This window comes from Aulonocara sp. 'chitande type north' Nkhata Bay, linkage group LG2, assembly GCF_057382095.1.
Source record: "Aulonocara sp. 'chitande type north' Nkhata Bay isolate Kocher_YH1m ecotype deep benthic linkage group LG2, A_spYH_male_GT1.1, whole genome shotgun sequence".
NCBI lineage: Eukaryota > Metazoa > Chordata > Actinopteri > Cichliformes > Cichlidae > Aulonocara > Aulonocara sp. 'chitande type north' Nkhata Bay.
This window is the reverse complement of record NC_141345.1, coordinates 28,125,152-28,143,604: the sequence shown is the minus strand read 5'-3', so window position 1 is coordinate 28,143,604 and position 18,453 is coordinate 28,125,152. Positions and strand designations below refer to the sequence as shown.

Genomic DNA, 18,453 nt, shown 5'->3' with positions numbered 1-18,453 from the left:
TTACATATATTGAAAAATAAGTTTGCTTTATTCGGTGGGACCTTTTACACTGCACCTTAATTACAAACTGGGCAAACACAAAATTAAAATAAATTGGAATTGCTTCATGTCTAGTTTTACATAATGAGAATTTAGAGGCTGGTGGCCTCTGCATATTTAACCAGGTCCAGGTACTACTTGTTCTGGCCAGTAAGGATGAAAATTTGTGTTCATTTCTTTATCTTCAAGTACTCCAGGTGTCTTTGTTTAACAGTGCACGCACATGCACCCACTGTCAGTTTAGTCCATGTCTCCTCTAGCCGATCAGTCTGCAGTTATTTAATTTTCTTCCTCACTGTCGCTGGCCAGCACCTCTTGAGAAGTCATCGGCTGTGTGCTCAACTGAGACGACGGGGGAAGCACCGATCCAAAGAAGAGCGACCGAAACTGTGAGAAAAATCACACACAAGGGAAATATATTAAAGACTACAATTTATCGAAATGTTAAGATACCAATATTTAATTAATTTGAGAGCATATACAAACATTCAATCACTTGTTTATTTTTTTATTAAATATCTGCTTAAATGTGCACGCCTTTGTTCCAGAGGTTTCTGTGGTTTGTTCAGAAGCAACTCTGCAAACATAAGGTGTGCTGCCATGTTTTTAGAGAGGATTGTTTCTTTCGCCTAGCAACCCTCCAAACAAGCTATTCTTGTTCAGCGTTATTCTAATCACACCCTTATAAACCTTAACATTTGATATGCTAACTTGAGGCCCATAGAGTCTGAGAACTGCACGGTCTGACCTTTGGGTGAATTTGCCAGGACCTTCACTTCCAACAACACTGAGAGCTGTCTTGAAGGTTTTCCACTTGTGAATAATCTTCCTCACTGTACAGTGATGGAGTTCAGGTTGACTGGAAATGGTCTTATAACCCTCACCTGATTGATGGGCAGCAACAACTGTTTCTCTAAGGTTATTGCTGATGTCTTTCCTCCCTGGCACTGCATTAACAAACACCTGAATGCTCCAGACCAGAAAAACAACCAGACCTCTGGTTTTATAAAGGTGAACACACTTGCTGTTAATCAGTTAATCAAGTGGATTTGATTAGCAGCACTTGGCTGCTACTGTATTTATCTTCACACTCAATTTCTGTGGAAGCAGTGAGGATATATTTAGTTACACACACGCACTGCTTGTGTGTAACATGTAAGTAATGATAATAATTCATGAGTTGTTATTAATCTAAAGTTGCATTTAGCTAATTTTAAGACCTAATAAGAACAAGTTGATTTTTTTGTTACAGCCTGACACATAAAACTAAATTAAAAGAGCGTGCGTGTACTTTCTTTTTCACGTGAGGACTGTATGTGGACAGTTGTGACGACTCAATTTTTAAAGAATCTGCTTCTTTTTGTATGTGCGAGAATATTTTACTTCTGTCTTTTTGATTCATTGAAGTGAATCCACAGCCTGTTAACACGCCTGAGAAACCTAAGGCATACCTTTTTATTAGGTAGTCTGTCTAAATCATCTGTTTCTTCTTCTTCTGCCTCCTCGATGAGAATCCTTGCCTTGTGGCTGACTGCTGCAGGCCGTTTTGAACGTGTGTCACCAGATAATGAAGGCGGGGGTGGACCTGTGTTTGAGGGACCTGGCGCAATACTGGTATCCATGGCGATTAGATATGAGTCCATGTCATCATTCATGAAGTCATCGGGAGGGGGTGGAGCTGCTGTGTGTGCTCTGAGGGGTGGAGCAGACGGTTTGGAGTGCAAGTCAGATAGAAAGATGACACACAAGATTAAAAAAAAAAAAAAAAGCTTTTCTTGCTCCTTTTGACCTTCATGGTGACCGTTTGATTTTCTGGACTTGCAAAACAATAACAAATCAACATGACTAACCAGCTTCAATTTTAGAGCTCAATATCATAACAATTAAGCCTACGGCATTCTAGTTTTTCACTCCCATAAATATACTGAGTGCATTTATTGCGTGAAGATGCAACTACAAACAGCTGTTAACTGTGACATGAGTTCTCCAGATTTAGCCTCTCAGCCTCAGAATGACAAGATGTGAAAACCTGAATAAACACAGTTTTTTTTAAAGAGTTTATTCAAACTGGTGGACTAAGAACCTGGTCTAAACTCCTGGAGCAAATAATAAAAATCCATTTCCAACAACTGGAAATGTCGAGTATGAAATGTAAATGGGCTCCTCCAGCATTTGTCTTCATTTACACTCTGATCCACCAGGTGGCGCAGTAGGGTAAACGTTTAGAATTTCCTGCCTGTCACCGAGCTGTTAATAAGCCATTGTGTGAAGGGTACACTAGTTTTGTTTTCATTTTTCTTCCTGCTCACAAGCAAGAGAAAAAAACGTCCCAAATCAACAAAAATATGTTTTGTCGTTTTTACCCTTTGCTGCTATTTTTACGAAGGCTGGGATCATCAGAAAGAGTGGCCAGCACAAAGTTTCCTTCCAGGACACTGTCCGTTACTGAAAGCACCACAGGGCTGTCACACAAACAGACACAGAAAAAAATTATGTTATTAAAAAGGAAGAAACAAGTAATCAAAAAAAATAACCCACAGGTGGCGATGCTCACCTGCCCGGCTCGTCCAAGTACATAGAAACAGGGAGGCCAGTTGATTCTGCAAACACTAGTAAACCCTGAATGAGAGATACTAGTTAGTGACTTTGCAAACTATGCAAGCATTACAAGAACACCACAACATCTTGTAAGTGCTTTCATCTGGTCTCCAAATAACTTCTTTCACACTCTGGTCTGATAACCACCTCTCTCCCCCTCCCAAACTAACTTACGCAACTCTCTCGTGCTTTCCCTATATCGTTTCTCTCACCCGCAACTCCTTCAGACAAAAAGTCACACTGTTGTGAGCTTGGGCAGCAAAATGATCAAACTCGTCTGAAGCCAAACACAGCTCGGTCAGCATGGCTTTGGACGCCTCTGAGAGAGCAGAAAAACAAGAGGACAAAAAGCTGATTTTAAAACATAGCAATGCATGGCATTATTAGATGTCAGTTCCTGCTTTACTACTACGCTGGCGAAACTTTTTCATATCAGTCTTGTCACCTGCTTCTTCCTCCACATGGTTCCTGACCCACATCCGTTCATCACTCACTGACACAGTCACTTCGTCCAGAGATGGAGGAAAATGGACGACTGTGTCTACCAGCAGCCTGAGAACAAGAGAAATCAAATCTAGCTACAGCTACAAAGTTACACCTCCCTTAAAATATATTTTACTATTTAAATCTATTTATTCATTTAATCAACCAACTGAAATGTAAAAATGTTTTTCCTGGTGTTAAAAAAAAGCTACACAGTGTTTGTCATCATCAAGTACAAGGAAATAAAAGATTAAAAGCAAGTGGGAGACTGTCATTGTCATGATTTGCAAAATAAACTATGAAGAAAGATTTTTACAGACCTGGGCTGGGCTCTGAATACATTGGCATAGCTGTCCTTATCAAACACTGCCTGCAGGCTCTCGCTGTCCTGGAAAGACAGGTTATGTGTCTTCAGTAGGCCTGTAAAGAAAAATCACGTCAAGTTTGTGAGCAAATAGAAAGCAATGAGATGAAAGCACGATGGGCTTCATTAAATACAAAATATGTGAATGTAAACAAGATGTAAAAGTACAATGTAACAACTTGTTTATAGAGGTTATTAAAAGAGTTGCTTTACAGGCAGAAGATAAAATAAAAAGACACAAAACATTATTTATAAACTGATGTGAAATCAGAATTTATGGATTCAAAGTGTCACAAAAATCCGATATGTATTAATGTGTAGAAGTCCCATTTTTTTAAGTGCTCTTGACCAAAGTTCTCCAGGCCTTCTGAAGGTCTTCTGGCTTCTTCTTCATTCCTTTTTCAGTCCAGTGCTTTCACCTGAGCATTTTCCAATCTGTGTATTTTAACAGATAATTTAGCAAATAACTCATTTTAAATTGTATCTTTAGGCACTTTGTTATTAGCAGCCTGTAACAGATTCCCATTACTTTAGTTGAATCTATGAAAAATGCCAAAGGTAACAGTTTGAGAGGCATAAAATCGCATTTTTGCTCCATGAAAGTGATTCCCAAATAGCCAAAGTATACACAGTGGATGAACAGTCATGGCTTAAGACATGGAAAGAACAGGAAAGAAAATCCAGCAAAGACCTCATACAAGACCTGAGAGATGCATCTGGCCCTAAATCTGATCCATCTACTGTTCACTGAAGTCAGATCAGCAAAAAATGTGGCTGTCAGGAGAAATTAGACAATAACTGTGACAGCTGCATCAGGTCTTATGAACTAATGACTCTAAGTTTGGTCCAAATAATCATAATTATATGCAGAGGAGGTACAGCAGTGAGTGTCTACAGCCATCTGTAAAATACAGTGGAGGCTCTGTCATGGTTTGGAGCTGCTCGAAACATAATATCTTTCTATAATGGTTACAACTTTTATTTATGAATTTCTTCACGAATGAAAGTCGTTCAAAACATTACTGCTACTTTCAGTGCTATTGATATTTATTTAAGACTCTTGTTTTTTAATCATATCTATCTAATAGACTCCAATCTGTTCATGTAAATGAAGAGTCCTCTTCACATGCTAAGGTTAATTATGGAGTTCCACGGGCTTCCCTTCCTTAGGCAGTATCATCAGAAGGCATAGCATACATTTTCACTGCTATATAGATGACACCCAACTTTACCTATCCATGAAGCCAGATAATACACATCAATTAGTTAAACTGAAGGAACGTTTTAAAGACATAAAGACCTGGATTACCTCTAATTTTCTGCTTCTAAATTCAGACAAAACTGTGGTTAATGTACTCGGCCCAAAAAATCAGAGACAGATTCTTACTCTGGATGGCATTAACATGGTCTCCAGTAACACTGTGAGGAATCATTTTTGACCAGGATATGTCCTTCAATGCACATATTAAACAAATATCTACCACTGCTTTCTTCCATTTGTGGAATAGAATAGTTAGAAACATCCTGTCTCAGAGTGATGCTGAAAAACTAGTTCATGCCTTTATTACTTCTAAGCTGGACTACTGTAATTCATTATTATCAGGATGTCCTAAAAACTTCCTGAAAAGCCTTCGGCTGATCCAAAATGCTGTGGAAAAAGTGCTGTTAGGAACTAGAAAGAGAGAACATATTTCTCCTATACCGGACTCTCTTCGTTGGATCCCTGTTAAATCCAGAATCAAATTTAAAATCCTGCTCCTCAAATACAAGATCTTGAATAATCAAGCCCCATCTTATCTTAATGACCTTATAGTGCCATATCACCCCATTAGAGCTTGCTGTTCTCAGACAGCAGGCTTACTTTTAGGCCCCTCTTCTGTGGACCCAGGCTCTGTTCTCTTTGTATTATTGTAGTCTTTATCTTACCATATAAAGTGCCTTGAGGCAACTGTTGTTATGATTTGCTGCTATATAATTAAGACTGAATTGAATTATGAACCCAAAAAAGTATCATCAGATTTTTATCCACCTCACAATATCAACTAAAAAATGTCTGATTGGCAATGGCTTCATTTTTCAGCATGGTAATAATCCCAAACACACTGCCAAAGCCGTTAAAGCATACTTGGATAGAAAAAACACACTCTCAGTCGTGGATTGGGCTCGCCAGAACCCGGACCTCAAAACTATTAAAGCAGTGTGGGACCATCTTGACAGAGAACGGAACAAAAGGTAGCAAACATCCAAATAAGACCTTTGAATGAAGCCTGGAGAACTATTCCTGAAGACTACTTAAAAACACACCAAGAAAGCTGCCAAAGAGTTCAGACTGTGTTGAAGAATAAAGATACTTATAGCAAATACTGACTTTCTAACTTGTTACAATTAAACAGTTTTTGCCTGATTTACTGTATTTCCATGTATGTTTGCATGTTTCAATAAATCACTGCACCTATTTCCTCTTTTATTAGCAAAATATAAAGAAACAAGGAGTGACTCAAGAGTTTTGCACAGTACTGTATAGTTTAATAAATACATGTAAAAGCCATATGAAAAAGGGTAGTTTTTCATTTAAAATAGCTACAGTTGAGGCACCTCTAAGTTTCAAAGAGATTATAGAAGTTTTGTTTTAGCTCTGTGCAGCACTAAGTGACCTGCAGGCCTGACATTTGTACTCAGTGAACTTATCTCTAATATATTTGGGTTCCGCAGTACTGGTGGACTTATAAATGATAAATAATTATATTATAAATACAGAATTATAAACACTTATATTTATCTGTAGGTCAATGCAAGGATGTAATAATAATAATAATAATAATAATAATAATAACAGATTGCATTTATATAGCGCTTTTCGAGCATTCACTCTCACACACAAGCTACAGTTGTAGCCACAGCTGCCCTGGGGCAGACTGACAGAAGCGAGGCTGCCATATCGCGCCATCGGCCCCTCTGGCCAAGACCAGTAGGGGGTAGGTGAAATGTCTTGCCCAAGGACACAACGACCAAGACTGCCCGAGCCGGGGCTCGAACCGGCAACCTTTCGATTACAAGACAAACTGCCAACTCTTGAGCCACGATCGCCCTGTAATGTAAGAACTGGATGTGTTCCCTCACCTCTGGGTTTGAAACCAGCACCATTCTACATGCCTGAATGAGTTGTAAGCCTTCTTAAATCATATATGGAAAACACTTTGAATGATCTGATAATGAAGTGAATCACTGATACCGTGCTTGCAGTGCAGGGTGAAGGTGAGACGGTCCTTCTGTTTGTCGAGATCGATGTGACACTTTTCCACCGTCTTCTCCAAAGTTGTCAGAGATCTGAACACAGACTGTACACTCTGAAACACAGGGGGGAAATAATGCTTATCAATATGCAATGACACACTCTGGTACAATCAACAGGAATCAACATTTTAGTCACACTCAAATGGTATCTAAATCAATATGTTTGCTGTTTCTGACAAGTGACACACAATTCACTCTCTAATATAACTGCTAAGTACAACTGTTAATACGAGGAAGCTGTGAGGTTTTTGCAAAACTTGAACACAGATAACCACAACCGTTGGGTGGTAACACGACAGGAAAGGAGGCATTTGAAGCTGTCAGCAGATACAAGACTACGCTCTCAATCCCAAGAATAAGATCTGCTATTCCTAACTGTAGTTACATCAGGGAGGCCCAAGTACTGCCATCATGCAGTTAATTTGAAAAACAGCAGCAGCAACAAAAAAAAAAAAAAAACAAGGAACAAAAAAATCATTATGAGAAAGTATGATGTTTATCTTTAGTATGTTTAAAATCAAAGTAATCAAGAAACTATCAGCCACATTTCCATAACATGGCAAACTGCGACTGAGAATTAATGTAAACCAGTGAGAAAAGGAGAAAAAAATATATAGAGAGAAAGTTAAAATTTACATTTTTCACATTTTGGTAGTGGTCACATGAATGCAAACCTGACCAAACTATTAGACAAAAATCAGACTGGCAGCTTTAGTTTCAATACATCTTTTGTGATCGAGTGGTTGAACTTTTTGTGATGGGACTTTCGGGTTTAATGCAAGGTCAGAGTAGTTATTTAAAATGAACTGTGAGCTTAAAAAGAATTCAAACTAGACTAGAAAACAAAAGAAAAGTAACTGAAGTGATACTTATCACAACCTGCCTGAGGGGCCTTTGGTAAGCATGTTTATTGAGATCCGTGACAGTCAAGTGACTGATTCTATGCAATCCTGAGATAAACTAAATACAGTCTTACTGCTAGGGGCTTGTAATCCAATTCAAAATGTGAGTAGTTTGCATGTCTAGAGCATTCAGGTGTGTGTTAACACAATCCCAAGGATGGAACATGTCAGCAGTGATCTTAAAGAAGCCATTGTTGATGCAAAGCAATCTGACAATCGTTATAAACCGATTTCCAAATAATTTGACCACGGTGAGGACAATTACAAGTGGAAAACATTCAAGACAGCTGTCAATCCTTCCAGGTGTGGACGTCCCTGCAAACTCACACCAGTGACAGACTGTGCAGTGAACAGAGAAACTGCAAAAATAAAAAATAAAAATCCAAGAGCTACATTTCAGACTCTACAGGCCTTAGTTAGCAGTTAAATGTCAAAGTTCACAACAGTACAATTAGAAAAAGACTGAACAAGTTTGGCTTGTTTGGAAGGGTTGCCAGCAGAAAGCCTCTACTGGCTGTAAAAGAATATGGCAGCACATCTTAGGCCTGCAACTGAAGAAACCACCTCTGTTTGGTGAAAACCAAACAGCATATCAGCACAAACACCTCATACCAACTGTCAGGTATGATGGTGAGAAGGTGATGATTTGAGCTTGTTTTGCAGCCATAGGACACTGACACCTTCCACTCATTGAGTTGACCATGAACTCCTCTGTTTACCAAAGTATTCCAAACTGAAATGTGAGGACATCGGCCTGACAGCCAAAACTTGGCCCAAACAGCATCGTGCAGGAGGACAAGAATCCCAAGTACTAAAGCAAATCTACAACGGAATGGCTGAAAAAGAGAATAATTAAGCTCTAGACCTGTCCCCAACTGAACTGCTGAGGTGGGACCTTAAGAGAACTGTGCATAAATGAATGCCCGCAAACCGCGATGTCCTGAAGCAACACTGTAAAGAACAGTAGGCCAAAACTCTGAGACAATGATCTGAGACACTGGTGAAGTCAAACAGAAAACGATTACTTTGAAACAATATGAGCGACTCATAAACTTCAAGTGATTGCTCCTATAGGTGGTTCTACGAGCTACTGAATCATGGGGTGTACTTAATTTCACGGGTCTAACTGTGAGTAACAAAGACCTGTGGGAACTCTTTTTCACAAGATTGTAACTGGAACCTTAATGCCTTCAATACGTTGCACACCTCTGATATATCATAACTGTTGTAGATAAGAAACGAATTCTATAATAACTTTGGGTGTTATGTCATCATGAAAGTTTGGGAACCACATTATCTACTAAAATGTAATTAATGTCACACCCAGACTATATAAAGCCTTGAAAAACAGTAGATTATCTAATTCTCTCACACCTTTATTGCCATCTTGCAGCGGAAGTTATCCCCACTAGTAATGGAGTACCTGCACAGAAAAACAGAGGTATAAAAGGCAGAAGTTCACTCATATACACGCTTTCTTTTTCTCTCACACAAAGATGCCATTTATAAACACAGGCATGTAGTCTGCACCTGCTGAAGAAGAGTGGTGCGAACAGGAAGCAAGCATAAGCCGACCGAGAGGAGTTCACAGACCGCAGGGCCAGCTACGACACGAGAGAGAGAGAGAGAGAGAGAGAGAGAGAGAGAGAGAGAGACCAACAAATCAACTTTTTTCATTGACGCAAAGTGTGCACCCACAGGAAGCAACAAGCCTATCTGCATTGTAAGAGGAAGTGATGGTGTGCAAGTCAGTGTCAGAACAGCTCACCCCATCTTCCTGAGGCTCAACATACAGCTCATCGCCGATCCTGGACAGAGAATGGACGGCTTTGGCCAGTACTGGACGGTACAGACACACCCACCAACAAACACACACAAGATAATTATTAGCAACATCTAATCAATGACACATGTTCTAGTTAGAGACTGTGTTTAATATTCAGGAAATGTTTGCTACCTTTCACGTTTCCTCCCGTTACGATACAGTGCATCTCTGCAAACTCACTTTTCCGCTAAGTTAGCACATTTGGCTAAAAGTTAGCCAAAACGAGCGGCTAAGCATCACCGAGAAGTACACAAGACGGCGTTTTAATCGTTTCCACGCCGAGAGCAAATCTTCCTACCGAAAGCATACTCCGTTTATTTCCAGTCTAAGTTTATTTTACTCGGTTAAGCAGTGTCTCTTTCATCGATATCAGCGTTGTTTACGCCGCCATTGCCCGCTTACAAAGTGCGGACCAATCAGATACACGGCAACTTAAAGGGGGCGTGCGTTTGACGCTGCACATGCGCACTTAGTTTCTAAGTGAACATTTCTGCCACTTGTGTTTTTCTTCACTGCATCTTCGGGGCTGGTTTTTTATGATCGTCCGGATTAGAAATATATAAAGATAGCGTGACGAAAAACAAAAAAAAAAAGGTATAATTGTAATGGATAAAGATGTACATTGTTACTAATTGTTATATAAACTTTACTTAATGATTAGCAACTTGATAATTATTAAATAAGTTCATGTCAGAATAGGAAAGTAGCTTTTCAAGTACTGTAGTGTACCTACTTAATCTTATACTCTAAACCTTCAGTCAGAAAGAAGGCAGTACAATTACTGTGCTTTTAAATGCATAGTAGTTGGCTGAAATATAATTAAAACAGTTAAAAGTTTATCAGGGCGGCAGCATTTTTTAATGACTTGCAGTGGAGAACAATATAGCTGGTGGTTAACAAACCTATAAGAAAGATTGCATGGTGTTCTCCAAGCTGAAGTACACTGCATGTTTGGAGAATCTATTACTTTATTTCGACAACAGTAGCAAAGGCCTCTGTGACAGCATTTTTCACAGAGTTGATATAAAATAGGTTATTGCAAAGCTCAGTGCAGACATTTTCCTATATCTTTAATTTGGCAGGCACATTCATAGCGGCTGCTCTTAAGAACGCCCTATAATTATCAGTTACAGGTCACAGAGGGTGTGTGTGCACTTGAGTGAGCAAGCGTTACAAGTAGAGAAATGGGAAGGAAGGGAGGGCAAAATACAAAGATGGGCAGAAATACACACAGTGGGAGAGAGTTAGAGTCAGCAAACAATTATCTCACCTTACTGGTCTTTCTTGTTGGTCTGCTTCAGTTTGTAATATCTGAGGAACGCAGCCATTCACAGTCTCTCCTCCCATTACCAGTGATATAAGTGGCTGCTGGAGAAGAGGTGTGACTACAACACCAGTAGTGTAATGGAACTATGGGCATTTAGTAAAAGCGAGAGACTTTTGAAAATAGGGAAAAAACACCAAAAGCTTATATCTCTTTGTTGCAGAACAACAGAAGAAGACTTCTGCTGCTCTTCTTGAGGATTGAGCATTAGTGGAGGCAGCATAAGAAGCAGCAGTTTACACAGAGAAGAAGAAGAAGGATTTGTACCTCTGGACATTTAACTGGAAGAGGTGGATCTTTCTTCATATTTGCTATGAAGCAACTACATTGTCATGGAAAGGGATTGGATTATTCAGAAAGGCGAAAGCAGCCATAACAGGTGTCTTTCTAACAAAAACTGGACCAAAGAGTGATATCTTCTACACAAAGGTATTTTTCCTCTTGTCATGCTGGTTGTAAAGCGACGAATTATATTATTTGCATAGAGTCCGTCCTTGTGTATCCAGTTTCACTGTGGTGTTGACACGCGTTTCTGCGACTTCTGGATTTAGAAGACTTAGAGGTTGTGTTACTAGATGTCTCAGTCACCTAATCCAGCAGACTCCCAGGCCCTGCTGCAGTCCATGCTGCAGAAACTGAAGCTGCAGTCGGAAAGAGAGGGCCAGGGGCACCGGCACACTCTTGGACCAGAAAACAGCAGCCCAGGTACTAATGGCATCCCTTCAAATAAGGTCAGGAGCCCTGCTGCAGACAGCAACTTTAACTTCAAATTTAGTCATCTACAGCAGCCCGGTCATGGAGGTGGGGTGGACAGGGGTTTTATTTCCTTCCCCTCCCAGAAAGACAACAGTGTTGGTGACACTGGTGATAGCAGGGTTATGGGACAGGCGACACAGCCTGCGATCGCCCCAACAGTAACAGGGCAGCTGTTTCCTACCACATCACTTAAAGATGCTTCCTTTGAGAGGACTGATAGTGAGAAGTGGAGTTTTGGCAATTCTGCAATGAAAAGAAGCATGCCTCCTAACACAGATGCTGCCCAAAGCATGGGAGTGAATGAGAACCAGGAGCAGGGCTTTAAACCTAAAGTCTACCTGTGGGCCGCGAAAAACACAGACCCTTTCGCAGGAGGTCAAGACAATAAAGCGTTAATTGTAGGAAATGGAGGATTTGGAGCGATGGCAGAAAACAAAGATACGCAGGTTGCCTCAGACAGTCAAAAAACAACAAACAGTAGCATGAGGAGGAAACAGAGATCATCTGAGAATAAAACCAGAAGGTGGACGCAGAGGCTCAAGGAGCGATGGAAGGACAGACAAGGAAAAAAGGGAAAAGAAGAAGAAGGAAGCATAGGAGACCAGAAGAGTGGGGAGGAACCTGAGGTGAGTAGTGTGGTTTTGTTATATAATGATAAAAAAAGAAATCTTGAAGTGACACTGCAACTTGTTTTTTCACGCAGATTTCACACCCAAACCAGGTTACAGAAAGCCTCATCAATGCGTCAAATAAGGACAAAAGGACCCTCCGTTCACTGGACACCAGTGGAGCCAGTAAAATGCTTCCTGCACGCACAGAGGACGCCACTAACGACAGCCACATCAGGTAACAGGCACACAAATGATCCTAAATTGCACAAATACATCCAAACCTGCACTCTAGCAGCATGGCACAAACTGAAAGCCGAACAGTTTTTTTTTGGCTTTATTTGCTCTGAAACGTCAGCAGTAAGATATGTGAAGCATTTGAGATGTTTCCAGCCATCAGATATCTTTACCCTTGATGTGTGTCTGTGGTCTGAAGTGCCAAACACACCCTGTCACTGACAGCATGTGTCATTACAAACTTTCATGCTGTGTACAATGAGATTTTTTTTATAACCTGCTATTAAAGGAAACAGATGTACACAGCAAGTAACTCATAAAGAATGATTCTCTCATTAGGACTTAACACACAAGATGGAAAGATACTCGCTTACCGAAGCCAAGTTTGTTTGCTTTATGTTTTTCCTACTAGAGACATAAATAATTAAAATAACTCCCATATATGTAGCTTTCATTTTGAAGGATTTGTAATTTCCTAAAACAGGTAGACTTAGCTAGCTGGATCTTGAGGAAGATTAAGGAACACTACAAAAACATAATCAAGCGATGTAGAAGTGGTGCAAAACTGGTCTGTAGTATATGTAATGTACAGGAAATGCTGCCTGAGCCCTACTTGCTGGAAATGAGAGCATGAAAAGTAGGCCGTAGAGAATATGAAATAGCTTAGAAATTGTAAAATTGCAAATTTGACCAACGACAAAAGATAAAAACAAGCCTTAAAGCCATATAAAAACATCTGATACTTGACTGGTGGTGTCTCAGGGGCTAAAAACAAATAACAACAGGCAGCAACAACAACAAAAAAGGTTTATAAAATTTGCTCTGGTCAGCATTTCTGTTGTATCGAGTTAGCTTGTAAGCTTAGTTGGTCCATGAAGGCCCATGTAAACTACTGTAAACTACTGTAAACTACTGCCACAGTGTGTGTCATTGATGTGTTTTATGTATATGGCTACATTTCTAGGGAAACAGTAGAGCTCTATGGCGCAGTGGACTAAACAGTAATACTTGCTAATAGAATTTAGTCAAACATGAGGCCCGTGGGTGAGAATCGAACTGGCAAAGAAAATGTGAAGTAGGGCATACATTTTTGACTTTTAACTGTATTTTCATAAACTTTACAGCTTGTTCTAGTGATAAAGACCTTCCCCACAGTCATTCATTATACAGTAATGAAGAACAGATAAACACAAGTTCCTGTTCTTTTACTATCTACTATAGGCATGTCTGGTTTTTACAAGAAGACCACAGTAAGGTAAACAAATAAAACAGGACATTTTCTGTGTATTGACAAAAGCTTTCTCCAGGACAGCCTGGACAAGGAGCAAACAGAACTTTAAGAATTTAATCTGCTGAGAGATTTCTTTCATTAAAGTTGTTGGATAATGACAATTTTTGTTATTTTGTTTCTGCACACTGGGGCTTTACAAAAATGTTGCATTAGCTGTTTAGGAATTTCAGGAGATCAAAAGTAATTGGTTGTACTAAGATAATTTTAAATATAAATTCAGTTTTTAATACTTGGATTAAAATTATTTGCATACAGTGACCAACGGAACAGTTTCTTCCCCCAAGCCGTCGGACTCCTGAACACTCAGTGACTGGACTGACACACACACGCACACCTTCATGCATGTGACTACCAAGCACTTATATGTAGTATCTCATATTAACCACACACACACACACACACACACACACACACACACACACACACACACACACACACACACACACGTGCAGACACCCCTATAGACACCAAGTTACTTTTGCACAATACTCAGCATTTTGCACATTTCCATTGCACTGTGTTGTGTCTATATTGCCCTGTTCTGTCTAGTGTTGCACTGTAGCACCAGGGTCTCGGAGGAACGCTGTCGCATTTCACTCTGTACTGTACCACTGTACATGGTCGAAATGACAATAAAAGCCACTTGGTGCGATCGTGGCTCAAGAGTTGGCAGTTCGTCTTGTAATCGGAAGGCTGCCGGTTCGAACCCTGGCTCTGACAGTCTCGGTCGTTGTGTCCTTGGGCAAGACACTGTTGCCTACTAGTGGTGGTCAGAAGGTCAGAGGGCCCGGTGGCGCCAGTGTCCGGCAGTCTCGCCTCTGTCAGTGCGCCCCAGTGCAGCCGTGGCTACAATGTAGCTTGCCATCACCTGTATGTGTGTGTGAATGGGTGGATGACTGAATGTAGTGTAAAGCGCTTTGGGGTCCTAAGGGACTAAGTAAAGCAAATACAGGCCATTTACTTGACTTGATTTGAAATGCTGTGTTTCTTCCCTTGCGATGCTCTGCCTGACCTTTACCGTAGTCCCCTACAGCTGTTCGTGGGTCTCTCTGGTTTCAGTTTAGTTTTTGGTAACTGAAAAGCATCCTCTGTTAGGCGCAGGTGACTGACTTGGCCATCAAAGAATACCCATGTCTTTGCCTTGAGAAACTCTTGGGTTGCTTTTGGAGTATGATTGTAATCTCCATTTGCACCATGAAACAGTGTCATGATCAGTTTTGGAGCATTTGGTTGAATCGGAGCAGAGAGTAGAGCCCTGCACACTTCACAATTTATCCGGCTGCTTCTTTTAGCAGTCACATCACTAATAAAGACCAGTGACCCAGCTCCAGCTGTACATGCCTATACTGTAACACTGCTTCCACCATGTTTGACAGATGATGTGGTACACTCATGAGGATCATGAGATGTTTCTGTCCTTCTCCACAGTTTTCTCTTTCCATCATTGTGGTGCAAGGTCCAAAGAATTTTTCAAAACCACATGTTTTCTGGCAAAGTCTAATTTGGGCTTCTTGCTCTTGAGTGTAATCAGTAGTTTGCACCTTGTTGTAAACCCCCTGTTTCTATTCACGAAGGCGTCTCTTGATTGTAGTCTTTGATAATGATACACCTACCTCCTTGAGAAAGTTCTTGACTTGGTTAGTTGATGAGTTGAGTGAAGTTGTTTTTGTTAACCATGGAAATAATTCTGTCATCATTCACTGCAGTTGTCTCCTTAGGGCCTTCAGGCATTTCGGTGTTGCTGAAGGAGGCCACTGTATTCATTCTTTATAAGAATGAAACAGATTGTTGATTTGGACACTGCTGAAGCTTTTGCTCTCTCTAAGATGTTTATTTTGTTTTGTTTTTCAGCCTCCCTCACTTGCACAGACATCTCTTTGGGACTCATTTAAAAGTACAGTGAAAAATAAAATGCAATTTTAACACTTTGAATCAGTTTGAGATATTATGCTTTCTTCACTTGTCATAAAATAACAAGGGAGCAGGCCTCTACTGCTTGTCAGTCAGTTGTCTCATTAATTTTGAACCTCTATGCATAAAAATGACCCTTTCCTAAAAACTTAATGCCAATTTCTTTCTAATAATGTGTTGATTGTTTGTTTAAAATCAACCGTGGTGATGTACAGAGGTAAAACCTCAAAAATACAAAGTTATGGAGCTAACTGTATTCAAGGACCTTTTATAACATCACACCTCATCTGAGTGAACTCTGAAATGTTATTTTGGGTTATTTTAAATAAAAATCTCTTTGTGCTGTTGGTAGTGATGGGATTTGTATACTGAATTTTTGAGTTTAATGAAGATTTTGTCCCGTTTCAGACCTGCCAGTGACTTTGAATTAGGCCTCGGGTCATTCAGTCTGCTGGAAGAGATCACTAAGGGCCAAGAGTGGGCTAAGTTCCTCAGTCCCAGCCTTTCATCCTCATCAGCAAATCAGAGACCATTAGAGGACCCAATGGGCCAACCCCCAAACCAACTAAATCCTCACAGTAGCACTCCGTCAAATGGGATTTTGAACCAACTTGGCAGTGGGGGCAACCAGTGGAGCTTCAGGAGCACAGAGTCATCACGGGCCACAGATTTCAGCATGGCGCAAACATTGCCTAATGCTTTCCCAGCTGCAAGTACGGACATTTCAGGTGGAAAACTACATCAGACTGACCCTTCAGAAGCAATGGAAGATGGTCACAACTACCCACATATGCAGTCTGGAGCGAGCAGACTGGAACAGCAAATAAGACCTCCATCATTTGTAGTGGTAAGATATTCATAAACAAAAAATATCTCATGTTCATCCAGTTAATATAAAAAAGAATATCTATATTATCAATATGACAACTTTGTGATTCTCCCATTCTCTCTTGTCCTTTGCAGTCTACAAAAAATCCGCTTAACAAGGCGTTGAAGAGCCGAGTCACCCTCAACAGAAAGAGACAGCATCAGTCGGCTGACAGGAGAGACGACAGGCTTCAAGCCGACAAAATAAGTGATGGAGAGCAGACAGACAGAGGTCAGAACAGCTTAATACTCCAACAGCAACATTAATGATCAGTTATTATTAAAGAGTTTTTATTGTTTGAGCGATTTAATTTGGTGGCTGTTCAGGAAATCAAGTTGTCTCTTTTGTTTTACAGAAGGGGACATGTCTTCACTGAATCCTACGAGCAGCCAGATGATGGTTGACACAGGAGAGTCAGAGCACGAGAACGTAAACTCTCATTCAGCCTCTCTCTCCCCAACTGCTTTTAATCCTTTGGCTCGAGCGCCCCATGGTGTCCTCAAATACCCCGTATCCCCCGAGTCGGAGTCCTCAATGGAGACAGTGAATAAAAGGGTAAGATAGTGTGTATCGCAGCGCCTCCTTGTGGTTGGAAATTTTAAAATGTCAACATCCACAAATAAAATTAATGAAATGATTTGAAAAAACTTGAGGAAATCATTCAGTCTCTGTAATATTTAATCAGATGCTAAATTCTCTGTAACTTTTTTGTGTTTCGTGCTTCTTTCTCGGTTCAGAGGAGAGTGGAGGAGAACCGCCGGGTTCGTTTTGCGGAGGAAGTGGTGGCCATAGAACCTCCAGACATGGATCTGGACACTTCAGACTTGGAGGATGACTCAGCAGCTACAGATGAGGACTCGGTGACAGAGCAGGAGTGTGAAGTGCATCCGGTAGCGGCAGGGGAGGAGGCACCGGCCCGGCGGACAGCCCTCCCTGCGTGGATACTGGCTCTGAAGAGGAAGAACACAAACAAGAAACGCAGATAGTGACTGTAAAACTGTCTGCGTGCTGGGTTCATTCTCACGGACTTTGCGTTCTATAAATTAAACAAATAAACTTAAGGGGATACAGTTTGTCTCAAGAGCAGGTTGCTCTGCTTTGAAAACTTTTTTTTTTTAATGTGACAGTATTTCAAAAAGTCATATCTGACCAGTAGTAGGCCTGGCGTGGATACGTAATCACTTTTTCCCTCATTTATTTTCTGAAATGTTTTGATTTTAAGATGCAATAAGGGAAATAAATACTATATTGGGATATACATATATATTTATATATATATATATATATATATATATTTATATTTATATTTTCTGCAGTGCACACAGAAAGCTTTATAAGTGGATATTTTTGTCTTTCTTTTTCTTATTGTTCCTGCTTTATTAAGCAAAGTTTGAGCAGAGGTTAAAGACTTTTCCAGTTGCACTAGTGATCCAAACTAAGGACTATGCTGCAGTAACCCAACAGCTGAATGTGCTGAAAGCATTTTGTTGATTCAGATGTTCCTCCTTGTGCTCCTTCAGTCTTACACATGACAGCAGTCTGCTATCTGCGTCACTCACTTACTGTACTCACCACCCCACCCCACAGTCCATATCCTGTCTCAGGGTAATGGCTCCCAGTCCAGCCATCATAGAGAATAACCCCAAAGGAGGAAGAATGTGTGAGCTGGAGTGGTCAGTGGTTTCTGATCAGCTGCTCCTCTCTATTCAATACCACCATTTAAATTTGGAGAGATGGAGACAAGCACCTGAGCACTGAGTTCACTTATTCTAGTGAGAAAGCATCGACTTTGTATAAAAGATGAATGTAGCCACTAGTTTTTAAGCCTTATTTAAACAGCACAGTCCCGTCCTATTTAAACCCTGAGCCAGGGCTGGAGCTGACCGAGGAACCAAGGACACTGCACACTCATATGGTAGTATGAGTGTGCCATACTGTCAATCAAAAGGTAGC

General features: G+C 40.5%; 2 protein-coding genes across 2 annotated transcripts; one reads left to right on the top strand and one right to left on the bottom strand.

The window, feature by feature from the left end:
* Positions 1 to 9: 9 nt before the first annotated feature.
* Positions 10 to 9,898, bottom strand: rad9a (RAD9 checkpoint clamp component A). Its single transcript, XM_086257748.1, has 12 exons — positions 9,638 to 9,898; positions 9,449 to 9,519; positions 9,211 to 9,284; positions 9,055 to 9,103; positions 6,717 to 6,831; positions 3,441 to 3,540; positions 3,083 to 3,189; positions 2,850 to 2,956; positions 2,594 to 2,658; positions 2,403 to 2,501; positions 1,491 to 1,731; positions 10 to 426 (listed from the first exon to the last, which is right to left on the bottom strand). The coding sequence occupies exons 1-12, from the start codon at positions 9,669 to 9,671 to the stop codon at positions 319 to 321; spliced, it is 1,170 nt and encodes a 389-aa protein (XP_086113874.1). The 5' UTR covers positions 9,672 to 9,898; the 3' UTR covers positions 10 to 318.
* On the top strand, positions 9,366 to 17,749 carry LOC147338092 (uncharacterized). Its single transcript, XM_086257736.1, has 7 exons — positions 9,366 to 9,526; positions 10,993 to 12,211; positions 12,289 to 12,431; positions 16,041 to 16,479; positions 16,596 to 16,731; positions 16,856 to 17,055; positions 17,238 to 17,749. Exons 2-7 carry the CDS (start codon positions 11,405 to 11,407, stop codon positions 17,484 to 17,486), a joined length of 1,974 nt encoding a protein of 657 aa, XP_086113862.1. The 5' UTR covers positions 9,366 to 9,526; positions 10,993 to 11,404; the 3' UTR covers positions 17,487 to 17,749.
* The last annotated feature ends 704 nt before the right edge of the window (positions 17,750 to 18,453 follow it).

Coding starts and splice junctions, on each gene's coding strand:
- rad9a (XM_086257748.1), bottom strand. CDS start 9,671: ATGCACTGTATCGTAACGGGAGGAAACGTGAAAG. Junction 3,190..3,440: donor GTATTCAGAGCCCAGCCCAG/GTCTGTAAAAAT, acceptor TCTTGTTCTCAG/GCTGCTGGTAGACACAGTCG. Junction 2,659..2,849: donor TTTGTCTGAAGGAGTTGCGG/GTGAGAGAAACG, acceptor TCTCTCATTCAG/GGTTTACTAGTGTTTGCAGA.
- LOC147338092 (XM_086257736.1), top strand. CDS start 11,405: ATGTCTCAGTCACCTAATCCAGCAGACTCCCAGGCCCTGCTGCAGTCC. Junction 12,432..16,040: donor ACTAACGACAGCCACATCAG/GTAACAGGCACA, acceptor GTCCCGTTTCAG/ACCTGCCAGTGACTTTGAAT. Junction 16,480..16,595: donor GACCTCCATCATTTGTAGTG/GTAAGATATTCA, acceptor TGTCCTTTGCAG/TCTACAAAAAATCCGCTTAA.